This window comes from Thunnus thynnus, chromosome 1 (genome assembly GCF_963924715.1).
Source record: "Thunnus thynnus chromosome 1, fThuThy2.1, whole genome shotgun sequence".
Taxonomy (NCBI): Eukaryota; Metazoa; Chordata; class Actinopteri; order Scombriformes; family Scombridae; genus Thunnus; species Thunnus thynnus.
The window spans coordinates 4,168,736-4,189,472 of record NC_089517.1 but is presented as its reverse complement, the minus strand read 5'-3'; the positions used below and the strand labels follow the sequence as shown (position 1 = coordinate 4,189,472).

General features: G+C 36.8%; 2 protein-coding genes across 2 annotated transcripts; both read left to right on the top strand.

The window, feature by feature from the left end:
* Positions 1 to 477: 477 nt before the first annotated feature.
* Positions 478 to 6,647, top strand: LOC137188875 (serine/threonine-protein kinase Nek1-like). Its single transcript, XM_067598458.1, has 7 exons — positions 478 to 598; positions 5,348 to 5,499; positions 5,600 to 5,696; positions 5,822 to 5,919; positions 6,184 to 6,267; positions 6,377 to 6,444; positions 6,554 to 6,647. The coding sequence occupies exons 2-7, from the start codon at positions 5,380 to 5,382 to the stop codon at positions 6,645 to 6,647; spliced, it is 561 nt and encodes a 186-aa protein (XP_067454559.1). The 5' UTR covers positions 478 to 598; positions 5,348 to 5,379.
* Positions 6,648 to 6,833: 186 nt separating this feature from the next.
* LOC137189176 (up-regulator of cell proliferation-like) lies at positions 6,834 to 20,434 on the top strand. The gene is made up of 4 exons (XM_067598936.1): positions 6,834 to 6,884; positions 7,084 to 7,284; positions 7,377 to 7,449; positions 14,975 to 20,434. Exons 1-4 carry the CDS (start codon positions 6,864 to 6,866, stop codon positions 19,468 to 19,470), a joined length of 4,791 nt encoding a protein of 1,596 aa, XP_067455037.1. The 5' UTR covers positions 6,834 to 6,863; the 3' UTR covers positions 19,471 to 20,434.
* The last annotated feature ends 303 nt before the right edge of the window (positions 20,435 to 20,737 follow it).

The following is a 20,737-nucleotide window of genomic DNA, read 5'->3' as shown; positions in this document are numbered from 1 at the left end:
AAACAAATAAAATCTGCATGTATTGTCAATAAGAGGTGGCACATAGATGTGCCAGATGATGATGATGATGATGATGATGATGATGATAATAATAATAATAATTTAGAGTCCTATCATCAAAACTATGTTTGAAAGAGTTGAGTACACCCCAGGCTGGTATATACTGATTACAAAAGCAAAGCAAGCTAAGAAAAAGGTCATCAGAAACCGGTTGTTCAGGTTTATTAAATGCTTTCGATTTCTATATCAAGTATAAATACAGAAGCAGATGCAGACAGTCTGAGAGTCTCCTGCAGCCTGATGTCAGGTAAGTTACAGTGAACCTTAGTATGCTGGAACCATTTGATTCTTCTGTATTGGACTTAAAATGTGGCATAAAGTTTTTGAAATATAATTTTAAGCTACACATAAATGTATCCAGTTAATAATAGAATTTGTATAGTTGTGACTGACTAATAGATTGCTAAGTATTTATATTTATTGAATGAAACTGGTTCTATCAAACATAAGAGATGATATTGTGTCTCTAGGTTTTGATGTGCGGGGGAATGAAGAGAAAAGACGACAATAACGGACCCAGATAAACAAGAGACTACAGGTACGCTCCCACTCACATTACCTACATTTCAGGTTGTATGTTTGGCCCTTTGTTTTTGTGCTGCTGCTCTCGTGCTCTCTCTCCCTCTCTCTTTCTCTCACCAACACACACACACAGACCTCAAAGTTAACAGTTCGCATATAATCAGTGACAGTGAGGTCTGTGGACACCATTTCTGGAAAACTAGTGATGCACCTGTGAGCACCACATACAAAACTCCATTGTCCTGCATTGTATTTGCATGAATAAAATGAGATGAGATATGGATGAGACATTGTTTAACCCTTTAAAGACAAGAGGATTACATTCAGTTTCTCCTGCTGTCATGACCCGGCTCTTAGGCCACGACAAATGAAGAGAAATACACGTTTGTACTGAAAAATGGATCTTTTACATTTATGTTTTAGAAACTGCATCAAAATATATTAATCCAATGTATGAAATAGTAAGTCAGTATATCAGTGGTGTTGGTGAGTGGATGTGTGAATGTGTAATGTTGTGTGGTGTAAACTAAAGAGAAGTGAAACAAAAGAAAAGAAAAGGTGTGGTGCAGGGAGAGAGCCAGTGATGAGGTGAGAGGGAAAGGAATGAGGATGACTGATCCTAAATGCATTCTGGATGGAGAGGTACCAGCAACACTCAGTTGCATTAATATAGTCTCTGCCTACTTGGACCTGAAGAGAGATAAAACACACACACAGCACACAAAACACAAACCTGAGGGTCATAGTAAAGTCAGAGAGCTGTTACACTGCATACTAGGTCTGTGTGATGTAGCTTCAATCAACATTGCGGTATTTAATACAAATCATTTTCTCTGAAATTAATATCAAAATATGGCAATTCTATGCAAAATCACATAATGTAATTAAATTCATGTTGATGTAATGTAATAAACTGCTAATTAACACATTTTTCCACGGTGAATGTTTGTTTGGTGGCTCGTTCAACAAGCTAAGCTGCAGGACAAGACGTGTGTTCTTGTTTGTAAGCTAGATAAGAGGAGATTTTAGCAGGAAAGTTAATTTAGGTTGTTGTTCAGAGTCTGTTGCTCTTGTGTTGTGTAGCAGGATGCTATCAGGCTCAGTGATAAAAACATGAGGTAGAGAATAAAAAAGAAAGAAAGACAGACAGACAGAATGGTTTTCTGAAGAACAATAATTTTCCATAAACTGCGTCAGGCCACTGCAGCTGATTTTCTATACAAATTAGTATAAAATCTGAGGAGCAAAGCACAAATGTCTGTTTTTTAAGTGTCTAGTAAACAAGACACTTATAAAAACAGAAAGCACAACAAAAGATCACAAAAGACTTAACATTGCAGACAATACAACAATTCCAGAAAACACAAAGGTTTTGTTTGGTGCAACGTTACGTGTTCAGTAATGTCATATTTTCTGCAATATGGTGTCTTCTGTAAGGTTGTGTTGTTTGCAGTATTATCATTTCTGCTATGCTGTTTTCTTCCCAGCAAAGTTATATTTTCTGTAATGCTTTGTGTTCTCCAATGTTACACTTTCTGCACCTCAGGACTACTGTATAGGATTTAAGGCCAATTTTCCACTAACTAATCACAAGGCAGAACCATATGGAATCACGTTCTTTATAAATGGATTTATGACACTGAAAACACATTTTCTAGTTCACCTCTAGTGGTATGTAGCCATAAAGACAGTAAAATATTTCAGTTTCTTTCTGTGGAGGTTTTGAAATATACATCCCTTAAATTTTTGCATGAAAAGACATGTAATGAGGTAGGTAATGTAGGAGACCGATACATTGACCATACCTTTGCTACCTTTGCACAAATATAAACTCTCAAGTTATAGTTTAAGATATCTTCAATTAGGAGATTATGCACGAAAACACTTAACAGCTTTTGAGACTGACACAAGTTTAGCTAACAATTATCTTAAAAAAAACACCTACTTGCAAAAAACTTCTATCTGTATGATCTCCTGCTGACATATTTTCTCTAATAGTGGCAGGGGCCTTTATTTACCTCAACTGCAGAGGGTACCAGGCCTTTATTGGAAGCAGGCCTATATTAGAGAGACACCTTTATTCCTAATTCCCTCTGTTTGATAAGTATATTTGCTCATATTTTAGTATGAAGCCTCCCTGTTTTCTGATCTGCTTCTGTTTTCTCTGTTAAATTTTTGTTACTGCGTTACGCTATTAATAAAATTAAAAGCCTTAATTTCCTGACTTTTATTGTGAAACATTACACAAACATTTCAATATAACTTGTGTGAAGTATGACCAGTCAAGTACTGGAGGGGAAATATGGCCAGTGTTAGTTAAAAACTAAACAAATCTGAGGTAACGTTACGCTGGATATAAACATTAATAGCCAGTTAACAGCACAGTCAAATATCAAATATCAATCAGCTGTCTCTCAAACGTTAGCTCCAAGCTAACTTTCTTCCTCCCACCTCCAGCTAGCCATGCTCTCCTCTTGTCAGTTAACAGCAGCTCAGGCTTCTGTTTTTTCCAGTATCTGAGTCTTTTCGGGTCAGTGTCAAAATGTCTTGCAGCTTTCGCTTCTTAATTTTCCTCTGCATATTGCAAAACTCTCTCTTTGAATTTGACGTCAAACTTCCGTCAGGTGGGTGCCATGTTTGCTCTCTACAGTGTTGTGGCATTGGTGTTATTTGTGTTTAAAATTTTGTCACTGACACTTGCACAGGTCCTATATGGTACTTCAAATATATCTACCACCATCTTGTACATTGCTACAAACCACAGTCACATTATAACAGGCACCAAGAGGAGGGGGGCGGACATTTCTTTTCATTTGATAACATTAAAAGTAAAGTTAGGCTTTGCTGTCGGTTTCCCATCTCATTTTGAAAAAAGACGAGAGAAAAAGAGGAAGAGAATGGAGCTGGTAAGAAAGCAATGAATCAGATCAATAAAAAAAATATCAAATTGTTTCAGCGGTTACTTTCTAGAGCACAAATAAACACACCCACACCCCCGCACACCACCGTACAACCCCACAGCGGTGTGCAGCAACACCTGATTAAGTCTGAATACAGCCTCAATCCATCCTTGTTTTTTCCTCCCCGGCCTGTATTTGTTTGTGTCGACCACACCCCCGGCCATTATTGGAGACCCGGCTTTTAATTGAATCCCGGCCACTATTAAAGAAAATACGGTAGGTTTCCCTTTTCCAGACAGCTTTAGACTGAAATGGGAAGAATTTGGTGCCACTGTTCCTCATGATATATGAGGGGGACACACACAGTCTCAAACAATGCTAGTCAAATTAATTTCAAGATACTACACAGACTCCACTTTTCTGAAATAAAATTACATAAAACCTGTCAAGTTGTGTCTCTGGATGATACTAGCTTGCTGAGGCAACCTTAAGCTAAAGTGTTTTCATTTGCTCTAAAATTCAACTCTTTTTGGTCTGACATTTTGATGATGTGTTCATGATCTCTAAAGCCATTGCTTCTAATCTAGCACCAGATCCTTTACTTATCATCTGTTGCTCATCTGAATCAACAATGAATCTGATTTGAATCTCAAAAAAGATTTTCTGAAAATCTTTCTCTCATTATTACCTCATTAAAAAAACTGGATGACTTAATCAATACTTTACATTTAGGAAAAATGATTTGCTTTCAGAAACTAACTCTCTCAATTTGATTTTGAATTTGGCAGCCCCTTAGGTGTACCTTGCAGCTTAAAATTAGAAGACAAACTATATTTTTTCATCTAAACATTTCACACACAAATGTGCAAGATTGTGATTGAGTGAAAATACACAGAGAACTTCATTGAGTTATGGCGACTGGGTTGGATTATCTAGACATTATGTTGACTTTTCTTCTGAAATTCTGTAATAAAACCTTAGTGGGTATGATGTCCAGAGGGCACAAAAAGTGTTTCTGAAGAAATCTTATCCCAACAAGCTCACTCTTAGGTCTCTCTTCAGCAAAACAGCATTTCTGATGAACTTGTTGAATCAATGGAGAAAATACCATGGTGCTTTTTCAACTATTTCAAATCAGTGGAGAAAATGTACACAATTATCAAACAATAATGAAGATGAGGATAATGATGATGATGAGGATGAGGAGGAGAACAATTATCTGTTTAACTCTGATCTGTTCACTACAGATGACTCTGCAGATAACAAGGTTAACCCTTTCTGTCTGTCGCACTCTTTCTTTGTGCTGACAGCTTCTTGCAACAGGAAATGGCCCTCAAGATGTCAATGTGCCAGTTTTCTGTCCCACTGCTGTTGCCTCATGATGATAACAGTCAGTATTCCCTGATGCTGTGGGTTCTGAGATAAAGTTGTTTTTCTTGTGTTCACTTGTCATTCACAGCTAGATAAGTCCTCTCTCGATCCCTTACTCTGGAAATTAGCAAGCATTAAATAATTACGATCAAAACATACAATCAAAGTTAATACGAGCAGCTGGTAAAATAAACAAAGTGACAATACATATTGATTGCTGTGAATATAAAGAAATTCTACAAACTTTAATTTTGCAATTGAATTTATGTTAACAATTTAGATGTGATGATAAAGCCTTCAAAAGTTCCTGAAATATTTGGTTTAGGTACCTTGAAACTGCTTGAAAAGTGCCTGAATTGTACTCTTAAAAAGCCATATACAATCCAAATGACTGAAGTGCATTAATTACTTTTTAACAATCTCTTAAGTTCTTGTTATCAAAGCCTGATCAGCTCGAGCATAGCTTTACAATATGCTCCTTCATCTCTCTGCAGAACCAGCATGAGGTGGTAGTCATTCCACTAACATGGAGAGGTACGAAAAAGTGAAGAAAATTGGGAAAGGTGGATTTGGAATGGCCATCCTTGTCAAATCCAAAGAGGATGGACACCAATATGTCATCAATGAGTTATATGACATATCTGGAGTAAGAACCCTTTGTATAATATTCCACAGTATCAGTGTTGATTTGAGCTCCTCTTCACTACGTTGCTCTTTCACATTATCTGTCCCTCTCACTTTGACAGATGTCAAGTAAAGAGAGGCAGGAATCTCAAAAAGAAGTTGAAGTCCTCGCCAAGATGAGTCATCCCAACATTGTCCAGTATAAAGAGTCTGTTGAAGGTACAAATGATCCAAGATCTTAGCTGTAACCTCAAAGAATCACAGAGGTCATCTACTGCAATGATATCCTGATGTATACACGTGTTTTCATGCATGTTCCTTATGCTGTATAAAAATCTTTTTAGTGAAGGGCTGTCTGTGTATTGTGATGGACTACTGTGAGGGAGGAGACCTCTTAAAGAAGATCAACTCTCAGAAAGGAGAACTTTTCTCAGAGGAACAAGTAAGCTACTAACTCTTCAAGACAATCATGACTGTTGAGGATAAACCTGATAATCTTTAGGGTGAAACTATTCAACATGTGGATAGAATTCATCATATAACACTCACTATTCCACTTCACTGTATATGTCTTTAACATGTATTTAGTCTCTTTAATGTTTTTATATTATTTATTTGACTTTTTCATTCATTAGAATTTCAGATGATGTCTGTAGTGAAAGTTGATGCTCATAAGTGTATCTTTACGTTCCTCTGCCTTTCATAGATCCTGGACTGGTTTGTGCAGATTTGTCTGCTACTAAAGCACATCCATGATAGAAAAATCCTCCACAGGGACATTAAACCACAGGTATTGCTTCATGCACCACATGATCTTGCCTCAGTGATGATGCATTTTTATTTGTATTGTATAAACTCATTATAATGACATTACATGTCTTTTCATGATGTCTGCATAGAACATATTTTTGACAAAAGATGGGACTGTACAGCTCGGGGACTTTGGAGTTTCAAGGGTGCTGAACAGGTTTGTAAAATGTCACCTAAATGAATCTGTAGATCTCTATAAAGCCAAGACTGAAATGGAAATAGTAAAGTATAATACAGTCTGCTTTTTATTCTCTTCTTATTTGCAGCACTAAAGAACTGGCAACAACAATCACAGGAACACGACTTTACCTTTCACCAGAGATCTGGAAAAAACTACCATACAACAACAAAAGGTACTAACATGATGCTCTACGTTGTGTTTGTCTCTTTTGTTGTGTAAATTAACATTTAACAGTAATCCAGCGGACAAGTTCTCTCCCCACTGAACTGACTGTTATTGAATAAATGTAAATCTACCCTCAGAACTGATCCCAATTTGTCTATTTGTTTGTTCTCTCCTCTGACTTTCTCTCCCTCTGCAGTGATATTTGGGTCCTTGGCTGTGTCCTGTATGAAATGTACACTCTTAAGCCTGCAGTAAGTATTCTGTGTGTGAGCTGTTTACTAATTCATGTAGATTTAATGTATCTTACACAGCATTTCAATGTTCTCTCACATACTGATTTAGATCTCTTCTCTGTGTGTCTTATAGTTGACAAACAAGAATGGGTCGTCTTTCCTTTCTTCATTTTTTCTGCAGTGGTTATAACTGTGTACTAAATGTGTTTCCTCTCAGTTTAATGCTGACAATAGCATGCACATGGAGGCGAAGATTGTCCGTGGCGTCTACCCTCCAGTGTCTGATCACTACTCCCAAGAACTGCGTTCTCTCTTGGAACAGCTGTTGAAACACAACCCCACAGAGAGGCCCTCAGTCAGCAGCATACTGGAAGAACCTTTCCTCTCCTGTAGGATACAGAAATTCCTCACACCACAGGTGGAGAGCACAGTTAGTTGTCTTTAATACAGCCTGAGTTTACATAAAGCAGACTGTGTTCAGTTATAACATTTATTCTCTTCTCATTCCAGATCATTGCTCAGGAATTTGGCCATGCTTTTCTTCACAAGCAGCCTAAAGAGGGTGTGGTGCAGGGTTCACCAGGTAAGCAAACTCTTAATCTCTATAAACAGATATCGGCATATGAATGCAGAATCTGAAGGAAAGGGACAAGATTTGATATCTGAAAAGTTCTGGTTTCCATTCATGTTTCTGGTTTTCCGTAAACAGTCTGTAGGGAGCAAAAGAGGTGGAACGCATTGGCCAAAATGTTGTCTAGACCTAAACACCCACAAAAAGTACTGATGTAGCATAATCTAATTATTAATACATTAGTATGAAATAAACATGTTCATGGGAAACAAAAAGGAAATGAAGTAATGAGAGAAATCAAAGTTGCAAAAAATAAACACAAGTCACTGCAACAAGTGGAGAGAGAGAGAAAGACTGAGCAGCATCAGTTCAGAGAGGAGCAGGTGAAGGTGAAGATGGTGTTGATATAGAGTACATCCCAAGTCTCTTAAATTGCATCCACATTTCCCTCACTTGCGTCTTTTCCTTGCATCTTAGTCCCTCCCACCATGGATGCATGGAGAGACGCAACTCCAGTGTTAGCTCCAATGTGAGCAGCAGGCTAGTTCACTAGGTTCACTTTGTGGTAGAGACCCTTTGCATTACTCACTACACTGTTGAGTAGAGCTGTACTCACATCATATTACAGAACAGTCCAGTTCACCTGCAGAGCAGCTGCCCTACACTCACCTCCTATTACAGCCTACATACCAAATGTTGTTTTACCTGTAATACTCGTATTTCAAAGCGTGTGTTCATCATCTGTGATGTAAAAACCTATGATCTATCTCTGTTTCCATTACATTAGTTTTGTAGTTAGGTAATTTTGAAACAAGAGAGAGTTTGCAAAACTTGATAGTCTACCATGTTGTTATCCTGTAACTAGAAAAAGTTCAGTGACAACAGACAAAATGAGATTCGACTCAAAGGCTTCTTGACTATGATAACATTATTATCTCCCTTCAGCGGGGTAGTAAAGGTGTTTATCAACAGCGAGTCGGAAATCACTTCTGATGAATGTAGCTGACAAGACAATGAAAAAAAAGTCCTGATAACTACAAGCAGTGATTTCTGAGAAGTTAATTAAAGATACTGGTGTTGATTAATCATGGGTGTTTACACCTGCTTGAGAATATTTTCATGGATATGCTGGGATTGACTATCCCCCACATTCTCAACATAACTGATTACGGTTATTGTGTTTTGAGGTCTCTTCACTGCACTCCTCCTCAGAGCCCAAGATAAAGGGAAAATGAAACCTGTTATTCAGGTGTATCAAAGACTTTTTGTTTCTATATCAAGAAACCTTTTCCTCCAGAAACACTGGTGTGTCATCTGATATGTGACTATCAAAGATTGAATATTAAAAATATGTGTTGCAGAATAGCACTATGTTGTGTATTTTAAAAACGTGACTGAAAATACAGAAAGAAAAGAAAGAAAGAAACAAACACACAAACAAACTAACAAACTAACTAACTAACTAAGAAATAAAGAAAGAACTCACTTTAACTCACCTCTAGTGGAATCTGAAAACAATATATAAAATATCAATATAAATAGATAAATCTAGCCATGCAAATAGTTAAGTTTTATCATCTGAGGTTTTAAGATATCCATCCCTTAGATTTCTGCTTCCACCTCAGTACAATGGAGGTGATGGGAATTTAGTTTATGGTGCTAACAAAAAAGACAATAGTTTTCATTTTACATGGCACTAATACACAGACAAAAGGTAAAAATCAATGTTAAATATGGGGTTACCAGGGGAAGCACAGAAGCGTTAACAAAAAAACCCAAACTGGCATGTGTGTGTTCAGCTTGGCATAGTGGGTGAGCTGTTCTGCCTAAATTTACGAAGAAACACTACATTAACAAGGATTTAAGATACATAGAAACAGTAAAAAAAACAACAACAAAAAAACAGAGGAATGTGAGCAAAGGTTATATTACACATCTAATTTATTAATGAAATTTTTGCTTATGATGCTGTTTTGACAAAAATGAGTAAATTCATTATTTGAACCATTTGACTGTATTGCATTGAACTTGAAATGTGACACAAAGCATGTTTTCTTAATATAATTTGAAGTTGCTCATAACTGTATTCAGTTAGTGATGACTTGAAATATGTGCAGTATTTTGACTAATGAATTGTATTTTATGTATTTTTTAAGATGAAACTGGGTCTATCTAATAAAAGAGATGATATATAATTGTTTCTCTAGGTGATGAAGAGCAGGGGAATGAAGAGAAAACACCAACCTTGACTACGATGGACACAGATGGACGAGAGTCTAAAGGTACACTCCCACTCACATTACCTACATTTATCAGCGTAGATTTGTTTTCAACCAAGGAACATTTATGAAACTCTGAGCCATGAAGGAGAACTCATAGATGTAGTTCAACAATGGGATTTATGTGAAATCACCAGAAAAGAAATGATAACATGAACTCTGTTATAAAATATTTACTTTGGCCACAGTTCAACTCCAATATTAGCTCCAATGTTAGCAGCAGGCTAGCTCACTAGGTTCACTTTGTGGTAGAGACCCTTTGCATTACTCACTACACTGTTGAGTAGAGCTGTACTCACATCAGATTACAGAACATTCCAGTTCACCTGCAGAGCAGCTGCCCTACACTCACCTCCCATTACAGCCTACATACCAAACGTTATGTTTTACCTTTAAGACTCGTATTTTACAGCCTTTTGATCATCATCTGTGATGTAAAAACCTATGATCTATCTCTGTTTCCATTACATTAGTTTTGTAGTTAGGTAATTTTGAAACAAGAGAGAGTTTGCAAGACTTGATAGTCTACCATGCTGTTGTCCTGTAACTAGAAAAAGTTCAGTGACAACTGACAAAATAAGATTCGACTCAAGGGTTTCTTGACTCATGATAACATTATTATCTCCTTTCAGCAGGGTAGTAAAGGTGTTTATCAACAGCAAGTTGAAAATCACTTCTAATGAATGTAGCTGACAGTACAATGAAAAAAAGTCCTGATAACTATGAAGAAGTGAAGCAGTGATTAAACAGACTGATGATTAATCATGGCTGTTTACACCTGCTTAAGAATGAATTTACAGATATGCTGGAGTTGACTATCCCCCACATTCTCAACATAACTTGTTAAGTAACTTATCACACTTAATGTGTTTTGAGATATCTCTTCACTGCACTCCTCCTCAGAACCCGAGATAAAGGTAAATAGAAACCTGTTGTTCAGTTGTATCAAATACTTTTGATTTCTACATCAAGTATAAATACAACAGATGCATGAAACCGTCCCAGAGTCTCCTGCAGTCTGATGTCAGGTGTCAGTGAACCTCAGTATGCTGGAACCATTTGACTGTTTTGTATTGAAATGTGTCACAAAGCATTTTTTCACAATATAATTTGAAGTTGATCATAACTGTATCTAGTTAGTGATGATTTGAAATATGTGCAGTATTTTGACGCACTAATGGATTGCATTTTATATATTTTTTAAGATGGACTGGTTCTGTCAAACAAAAAGATGATACATAATTGTGTGTCTAGATGTTGAAGAGCAGGAGAATGAAGAGAAAACACTCGACTACGATGGACACAGATGGACGAGAGCCTACAGGTACATTCCCACTCACATTACCTACATTTATTGAAGAAGATTTAGTTTTAACCAAGAGACATTTATGAAGGTCTGAACCAGGAAGGAGAACTCATAGATGTAGTTCAACAATGGGATTTATGTGAAATCACCAGAAAAGAAACGATAACATGAACTCTGTTATAAAATATTTACTTTGGCCACAGTTCAACTCCAATATTAGCTCCAATGTTAGCAGCAGGCTAGCTCACTAGGTTCACTTTGTGGTAGAGACCCTTTGCATTACTCACTACACTGTTGAGTAGAGCTGTACTCACATCAGATTACAGAACATTCCAGTTCACCTGCGGAGTAGCTGCCCTACACTCACCTCCCATTACAGCCTACATACCAAACGTTATGTTTTACCTTTAAGACTCGTATTTTACAGCCTTTTGATCATCATCTGTGATGTAAAAACCTATGATCTATCTCTGTTTCCATTACATTAGTTTTGTAGTTAGGTAATTTTGAAACAAGAGAGAGTTTGCAAGACTTGATAGTCTACCATGCTGTTGTCCTGTAACTAGAAAAAGTTCAGTGACAACTGACAAAATAAGATTCGACTCAAGGGCTTCTTGACTCATGATAACATTATTATCTCCTTTCAGCAGGGTAGTAAAGGTGTTTATCAACAGCAAGTTGAAAATCACTTCTAATGAATGTAGCTGACAGTACAATGAAAAAAAGTCCTGATAACTATGAAGAAGTGAAGCAGTGATTAAACAGACTGATGATTAATCATAGCTGTTTACACCTGCTTAAGAATGAATTTACAGATATGCTGGAGTTGACTATCCCCCACATTCTCAACATAACTTGTTACATAACTTATCACACTTAATGTGTTTTGAGATATCTCTTCACTGCACTCCTCCTCAGAACCCGAGATAAAGGTAAATAGAAACCTGTTGTTCAGTTGTATCAAATACTTTTGATTTCTACATCAAGTATAAATACAACAGATGCATGAAACTGTCCCAGAGTCTCCTGCAGTCTGATGTCAGGTGTCAGTGAACCTCAGTATGCTGGAACCATTTGACTGTTTTGTATTGAAATGTGACACAAAGCATTTTTTCACAATATAATTTGAAGTTGATCATAACTGTATCTAGTTAGTGATGATTTGAAATATGTGCAGTATTTTAACGCACTAATGGATTGCATTTTATATATTTTTTAAGATGGACTGGTTCTGTCAAACAAAAAGATGCTATATAATTGTGTGTCTAGATTCTGAAGAGCAGGGGAATGAAGAGAAAACACTGACCTCGACTACGATGGACATAGATGGACGAGAGCCTACAGGTACACTCCCACTCACATTACCTACATTTATTGAAGTAGATTTAGTTTTAACCAAGAGACATTTATGAAGGTCTGAACCAGGAAGGAGAACTCATAGATGCAGTTCAACAATGGGATTTATGTGAAATCACCAGAAAAGAAATGATAACATGAACTCTGTTATAAAATATTTACTTTGGCCATAGTTCAACTCCAATGTTTGAGATAAACTCAAAATATTAATGTAATTATCGTAGAATTATGATACCATGATCTTCAGTGTAATGTAATTATTGATACATTAGTATGAAACAAAAATGTTCAAAGGAAACAAAAGGAGATGAAGTGATGAGACAAATCAAAGTTGCAAAAAATAAACACAAGTCACTGCAACAGGTGGAGAGAGAGAGAAAGACGGAGCAGCATCAGTTCAGAGTGAAGCAGGTGGAGGTGAAGATGGTGTTGATATAGATGTTAATACTGAGATAAATTCAAACAAACACCCACTTGAGACTAAATGTCTCAACAAAAGGAAACGTTTCATAGCAGCCTGTAGTTATTTTACAGTTTCTTGATGGTCAATTTCAAATTCAAGTTTAATAAACAAAGAAACTAATAATCAGATTGTGTTCATTAATAAAAGCCTAATTGCTTAATTTTTGTTTGTAATAATCAGTTTTTAGATATACAAGTTTATTTTTAATTAAATATTTTATATAGACTTGAGCTTAAAGAGAGTCAAATAAATAAATTAATACATGAATAAATTACATACATGCACAATGCATCCTCATATTCAAAATAATTAAATATAAAATCAGACTCAAATTGAAACACCATCATTACACTAAGTAATGTCTGGAAGTCTAAATAAGTTGTTTTCCACTGAATGGAAAAAAAAGTGTTCTCAGTAGAGGTCATGTAGGGCCTTATGAGCTCCGTTTTAATGTTTTACAGATTCTGTTTGATTTTTTCACAAATTCCGTGTTTCATGATTTAAGCACATTTTGTCACCATAAAGTGTCCAATCATGTGGTGTTTGAATAAAATTTCAATTCACTAAGAAATTATTCAAAACGTAATCATAGCATCATCATAACACAGTACACTCAGACATTTGCATGAAGAAGTGAAACAGATATGTGAGCGCTATAGCCTGAAGTAATCCTTCACATAACAAATAATAATCACAGGATAGTATGAGACGATAGTATGTTAGTATTGAATTCCTCAGTTTTTTGGATGACTTAGCCGTGTCAGAGGGCCTCATCAACATGACTGTGTGTGTGTGTTGTAATGGGTTTGTTACTTCATAGAAAATAGTTGGAAATAGCTCAGTCAAACCACACAAAACAATAAATATAATAAATATAAATAAATACACGTCATCAAAAACCAGTACAACTTAGTACAACACAGACATGAGAGGACAGAAGCTGCAGCAGTGTGCCACCAAAATCACACCTTTAGAAACTCTCAGCATAGTTTTTTTTTGTTCCTGCTGTGAAAAAATGCTTATGTGCTGAAGGGAAAACCCTGATTTTTATAAATTGCATCCACATTTTGGCAAATTCCACAATATTCCACGTTTAACAGTTGATTCCATTTTTATTATCAAACTCTCCGTCCGTGTTTTCCGCATCATAGAAATAATAGGGCCCCTGTTATGTCCCCTCACTGTGCTGTCAGTTCAGATACACACACACACACACACACACACACATACACACACACACACACACACACACACACACATACATTAATTTACATTAACTTCCTTGCCCTAAATCTAACCTTACTTTAACCTTACATCAAGTCTTCATCCTAAAATGTAATGATTTATGTGGTGGGGACTTGATTTTTGTCTCTATAATGTGACAGTAAACAGATTTATGTCTCCACAACATGAGTAATACTTGATACACACACAAAGAATCAGGAAGCAGTGTCTTGTATAACTATCACAGTTAAAATAAGTAAGACAAGCTAAAGTGGAAATCACCAGCATCCTGATTTGTTTTACAAGTTAAATATTATCATTTAGTAGCAGCAGCAGTAAAGGTCGATTCTATAAACTGTCAGAGATCCAGACAAATCCTTTCCTCCACAAACACTGGTGAGTCATCAGATATGTCACAATCAAAGATTCAATAATAAAAAAATGTGTTGCAGAAATAGCACTATATTGTGTATTTTTAAAACGTGGTTGAGAATAAAGAAAGAAAGAAAGAGAGAGGTTTTATCATTTTACATTAAATTGACACAGGCCAATGCAACTGATTTTCTGTACAAATTAGAATAAACCCTGAGGAGCAACATTCAAGAAAACAGTTACAAATAAAGAAACACAACTGCATTTCATAACACGTATTAATATTAAAGACACCAGTGAATCAGAAAACAAGACATTTCACAAAAAACACAATCTTGGGCCTATTTTTTGCAAACTAATCACAACACAGAGCTGAATCAAATCAGGTCCTCCATAGATGCCATTATGACCCTGTAAACACATTTAAAAATGGCATACAAATAAAAATTAATGTTATGTAACATACTAAATCCTAGAGGGTTAATTTTTCTGTTAATTTTTCTTGTTTTTAAAAGTGATCTTTTCTTTCTTTCCTAGTCTTTTTCAACTTTCTCTCCAAACTTGGACTGAAGAAATTTTATCCCAACAAGCTCACTCTTCAGTCTCTTCTGGAAATCAACAGAAACAGCATTTATGATGAAGCTGTTGAATCACTGGAGAAAATACCATGGTGCTTTCTCAGGAAACTCTTTCAAATCAATGCAGAATGCAGAAACTGTACACAATTATCAAACTATGATGATGATGATGATGATGATGAAAACAATTATCTCTTTGACTTTGACCTGGTCACTGCAGATGACTCTGCAGACAACAAGGTTAACGCTCTCGACCTCATAGTCGCACTTTTTCTTTGTGCTGAAAGCTTGTTGCAACAGGAAATGGCCCTCAAGATGACAATGTGCCAGTTTTCTGTCCCACTGCTGTTGCCTCATGGTGATAACAGTCAGTGTTCCCTGATGCTGTGGGCTCTGAGAGACATCGTCAAAGAGTGGTGTCCACATGATTTGTCTGAATCAAGAGGGTTTGTTGAAGACAACATTGTCCAAGCAAATATACCATTCTTTACCTTTGTGAGGCTGAAAAACTGTAGTTTGTCCAAGTCACAGGTTTTGAATCATATTCTCAGTCGTGGCCAACAGAATCACAACATCTTCATACACAGAGATATGGAAGGAGGAGAACTTAAAAGAGAAATAGCCAACGGTTTGGTCGAGGTTTGCTGGTACCTTCCCTGTGGCAAAAAAGATCTTGACATATTTCCAGGACCAGTTGCCTTTGCCAATTTGAGAGGAGACATTTCTGAGTCACTCGCACAATTCAATTTTCTTTATCAAGTGTCAACTGCAACCTTTGTGTTCCTGGACAAAGTTGAAGAAAATGAGCACAAGATTCTGACTTCTCTTCAAGATGTGAAATCCAAACTCTTCTTGGTTGTTAATCGCAAGGACAACTCTAGAGAGGACATGATGTCTGTCCAGACAACACTGAAAGAGTTAGAGCTACCAAACAGCAGTGTGAAAATCAAAGACTCAAAGGTAAATGTTGCAGAGTTTTCAAAGAAACTTTGTGCAGCCATCAAGACCTCACTGCCAGAAGAAACAGCTACGCTGAACATTGTCAATATGCACAAAATAGCTGTTGAACTTGGTCTATCTGTGGATGAAAACACAAGTGAAAAACAAAAGAAAGCAGTTGAGGAGATCATGGTTGACATTGAGGGGCGAAGTATACCAGACTACAAGAAACAACAACTTCCTTTTCAGGGAGATAAGTGGAAAAAAATATCACAGTTAGAGACGCAGGAGTGTAGATTGAAATCTGGTGACTCAGGACTTGAACAGTATAAATCCCAGCTACAGACAAAAAAACAAAAAATTATGGAGGAGCAAAGCAAACAAAAACTGTCGAAAGGAATGAAGAGTTTTATTAAAACTTTATCCACAAGTGACAAAGAAGAAAGAGATTTTTTCCTGAAGTGGATGAAACTCAAGTTTAACACACATTCACGGAGGAAACTGTCTGAGCTGCGCAAGGAATTCAAAGAGCAATGTGAGAAGAAAGATAAAAAACTCATTGCAAAGTTAGATCAGGCTTTGATAGAGAGCTCTTTAGGAGTAGAGCATTACATGAGAGAGATGGGACTCATCTATGAGTTCTCAATTTCTGGCTCAAGAAACACTGCTAATGAAATATCTCGTCTCCCTGGTTTGGCAGCTGAAATGCTGTTGGATGGATATCCTTTAGAGCTCTTGGATGGAAATGCTTCCAACATCCCAGAGAGATGGGTGACAGATGTGCTGACGGAGCTTCACAAGAAGGTTGGAGGGAAGAGAAGACTGTTAGTACTGAGTGTGCTGGGTGTTCAAAGTACAGGGAAGTCAACACTCCTCAACACCATGTTTGGTGTGCAGTTTCCTGTCAGCAGCGGCAGATGCACAAGAGGAGCTTATATGCTTTTCCTCAAAGTTGGAGAGGACATGAAACATGAGTTGAATTATGAATTCATAGTTCTCATTGACACAGAAGGTCTAAAATCTCCTGATTTGGCAGAACTAGAGGAAAGTTATAAGCATGACAACCAGCTGGCAACCTTTGTGATTGGCTTAAGTGATGTCACCATTATCAACCTCGCCATGGAGAACTCAACAGAAATGAAAGACATCCTGCAAATTGCAGCTCACGCCTTCTTGAGAATGAAGGAAATTGGTAAAAAGCCAGTTTGTCATTTTGTGCATCAAAATGTTTCTGGAGTTTCAGCTCATGCAAAGACCATAACAGATAGAAAGAAGCTCTTGGAGCAGCTCAATGAAATGACACAAATTGCAGCTGAAATGGAAAAGCAGCCTTCTATTACAGCATTCACAGATGTGCTGGACTATGACATGGACAAAAACAACTCTAACATCCCAGGACTCTGGCATGGAACCCCTCCGATGGCACCAGTGAACACAGGTTACAGTGAAGCTGTAGCAGATTTCAAGAAAAATCTTTTGGCAACAGTGAAAACAGCCCAAAGTATTAAAGTCTCACAGATCCCAGAGTTTCTAGTATGGATAAAAAGTCTTTGGAAAGCAGTGAAATATGAGAACTTCATCTTTAGTTTCAGAAACACTCTTGTGGCTCAGGCCTACGACAACCTTTGCAAAGAGTTCAGTCAATGGGAATGGCAGTTCAGAAAAGAAATCCTCTCCTGGCAAACAGAAGCAGAGATGGAAATCTTAAATTCTGACAATGAAGCTGATATTCGAACTTGGAGCATTTTGGTTGAATCAAAAAAATCACAGATGTCAGAAAAAATATCATCTGAAGAAAGAGAAATGAAGGAGAAACTTACAAACTACTACGAAAAGAAAGACCAGAATGTAAATCTGACAGAAAAATACAAAACTGACTTTTTCAACAGCATCAGTAGTCTCGCAAAGGAAATCAATAATTCAGTGAACAATAAACTGGATTGTGCACTTGAGCTGAAAATAAGTTCAAAAAAGGCTCAAGACATTCAGAAGGAATACAGAGGCGGGATTGAAGACGAGGTCATGAAGCTCCTGAGTGCCTGTAAACACTTCACACTGTCTGATGAACAGCTGACACAGAAGTTTGAAAAGATGTGGACTGAAGCCACTAAAAATGTGTCTGGCCTGAAAGAGCGAAATGCCGCAGCAAGTGTCCTGAATCAGTTGAGTAGAAGTTTCTCAAACCAGAATGTTGATGAGAAATTCCAAAACATTACAGACCTAAAGGAGATTGGGAAGGATCCATTTAAAATCAAGCATGAACATACAGACTCCTTAATGGAGAAGTTTAAACAACTGATTCGACTAGGAGAACTGCAGAACATCGCTGACAGTGTCATTGAGTCTTGCACACGGTTTGTGTTTGATAAAGCAAAGACAAACACAGATTACAATGACTCTTTTACAAGGGAGCTTCTTGAAAAAATGGATGAATCCCTTGATAAAAGTAATCACAAAATAAATGCAAAGTTTGAGTTTGACCTGAAACTTCACATTTGTGGCATTGCCTCAAGGGAATTCCTCAAAATGCACCAAAAATTCTTGTCAGATAAAGATCCTAAAATTCAGCTGCAGAAGAAGAAGACTCAGTACTTGACAGATTTTCTTGATTTATACGAAGAGAGAGATAATTGTCAGCGTAAAGCAAAGCATTTTGTCCAGTTTTGTATCAAACCTGCTGTGGAAGAGTACATCAATAGATCTCTGGGAATAAACATAGTGGATGAAATTTTGACAGGTTGTCATTCAGCAGAGTTCAGTTCCCGCTCCTTTTTCCAGTACAACATTCAGAGGGAGTTGCTGCAAAAGGATGACTTTGACAGTTTGGTCAAGTTCATTTGTAACTATGAAATATATGTTAAGGATTGGATATTTCAGCAAATCCAGCAACAAATGTCAGAGAACAAAACTTTATGCAAACTGGAACAAAAGAATCTGAAGGTGATAGTTGACAAAATCACAGCAGCCTTAGAGCAGGCCACAAACGGACCAGATGGTTTTCAACTGCCAGACAACAATGAAAGCATCACAGAGCTCATCAGCAACATGCGGAAGAATTTGATTAAAGACATCTCAATTTCAGAGGAGAATGAAAAAATCGCCTTGTTTCAAATTCAAAGCACATGTCATCCATTTATCAACAGCCTCAAAATGTCAATAAAAGACTTGAAAGAACAGTTTCAGGAGGAATTCTCAAAGTCTGAAAACATCACTGAGACTCTGAACAAACTTCCATCAAACCACAGGAGGAGCTTTTCAAGCGCATGTTTGGTTGTGGACATCAATGTCCATTTTGTAAAGTTCCCTGTGAGGCTGGAGGCAAAGATCACAAGCAGCATCATGCAGCTGTTCATTGACCACAAGGTCTTGGTGGATACAGGCATGATGACAGTGATAAGCTGGTTGACACACTGTGTACAACTGATATACAAAGTGAATGTACATTCAGAAACAGAGATACTAAAGGAGAGTGGCATCCTTACAAAGACTACACCAAGTACTATCCAGACTGGTTGATTCTTCCAGATCCCAGCATAGAGGCATCTGACTACTGGAAGTTTGTACTGGTAAAATACAATGACAGATTTGCTCAAGAATATAAGGCCAAGCCAGCTGATGTTCCAGAGGCCTGGAGGAAAATCACAAAGGAACAAGCACTGAAGGGGTTAAAAGATGCCTTCAACATAAAATGAACAACGTACAAATGTCTTTAAACAAGACCAAATTTGAAACATGAAAGTTTTTTTTTAAACAAAATGAACTCTTTGGAGAGGGGCAAAAGGACATGAGGACTAATCACCTTACAGCATTCAGCAGATCAGATCGATCAAATTCAATCAGTTAAATTATTTTTTTATGTAACTGACTTTGTGGTTCAAACAGACTAAAGCAGCTGCTGACAGTGAATACTGTGGCATCCTTTGGTCTGGTGAACACGATGAATGACAAATGATGAGTTGAACAAGTTGCTGAGAAGTTGAAAAGCTGGAAATAGTTATTAGACTGTCTCTTTTTCTATACTATTTCTTTTACTTTTTTATTTTGTGTTTTTACTTTTTGAAGATTACAAATGTTTTGTTTTCTTCTCTCATGGATAATGAATAGTGTTGATGATGATAATGATAAACTAAAATGATGTACAAAAAGATCATGTAAAAAAGATGTTTTATGTTTTCATCTTCAACTTTTGGTTTGTGATCATTACAAATGTTTTGTTTTTTGTTTTTTCAAGTTTCTATTTGTATACATGTAAATACACAATTGTGATGCTGATGATGACAATTATAATGATGTTCTACAAAGACCACATGAAAAAATTGATCATGATTTGCAATGGTAGTGGGGATGACCTATGAGGAGAAGGGAAAAATGGAGTGAGAGTGACAGTTTAGTGATAAAGTGCTGCAGAAAAATAAAATCAAAACTAAAATTTGTAGCTCTGTACTGCAGTTTTTCCTTTATTAGGGCCCAAGCACCTAGCGGTTCACTCACACTCTCCATTCAAATATATGTTTATTTTTCTGTGTTCAGCTGCAGTTACTTATTGTCTCTACACACCTGACAGTACACATGTCAATCAAACTTTGACCAGGTCATGTGGGTTAAAAGTCTTTACTTTTCTAAAAATAGACTTGATGAAAATTAGGAATTTCTTTTACACACAAACTCATCAAAAGTTTTAAAATTATTAATTGAAATTACAGTGAATGGGCCCAAAACTTGCATAATTTTGATGCCACAGGTGTGAGCAAGACAGACATGTCTCACCCTGCAGAAAATTGTC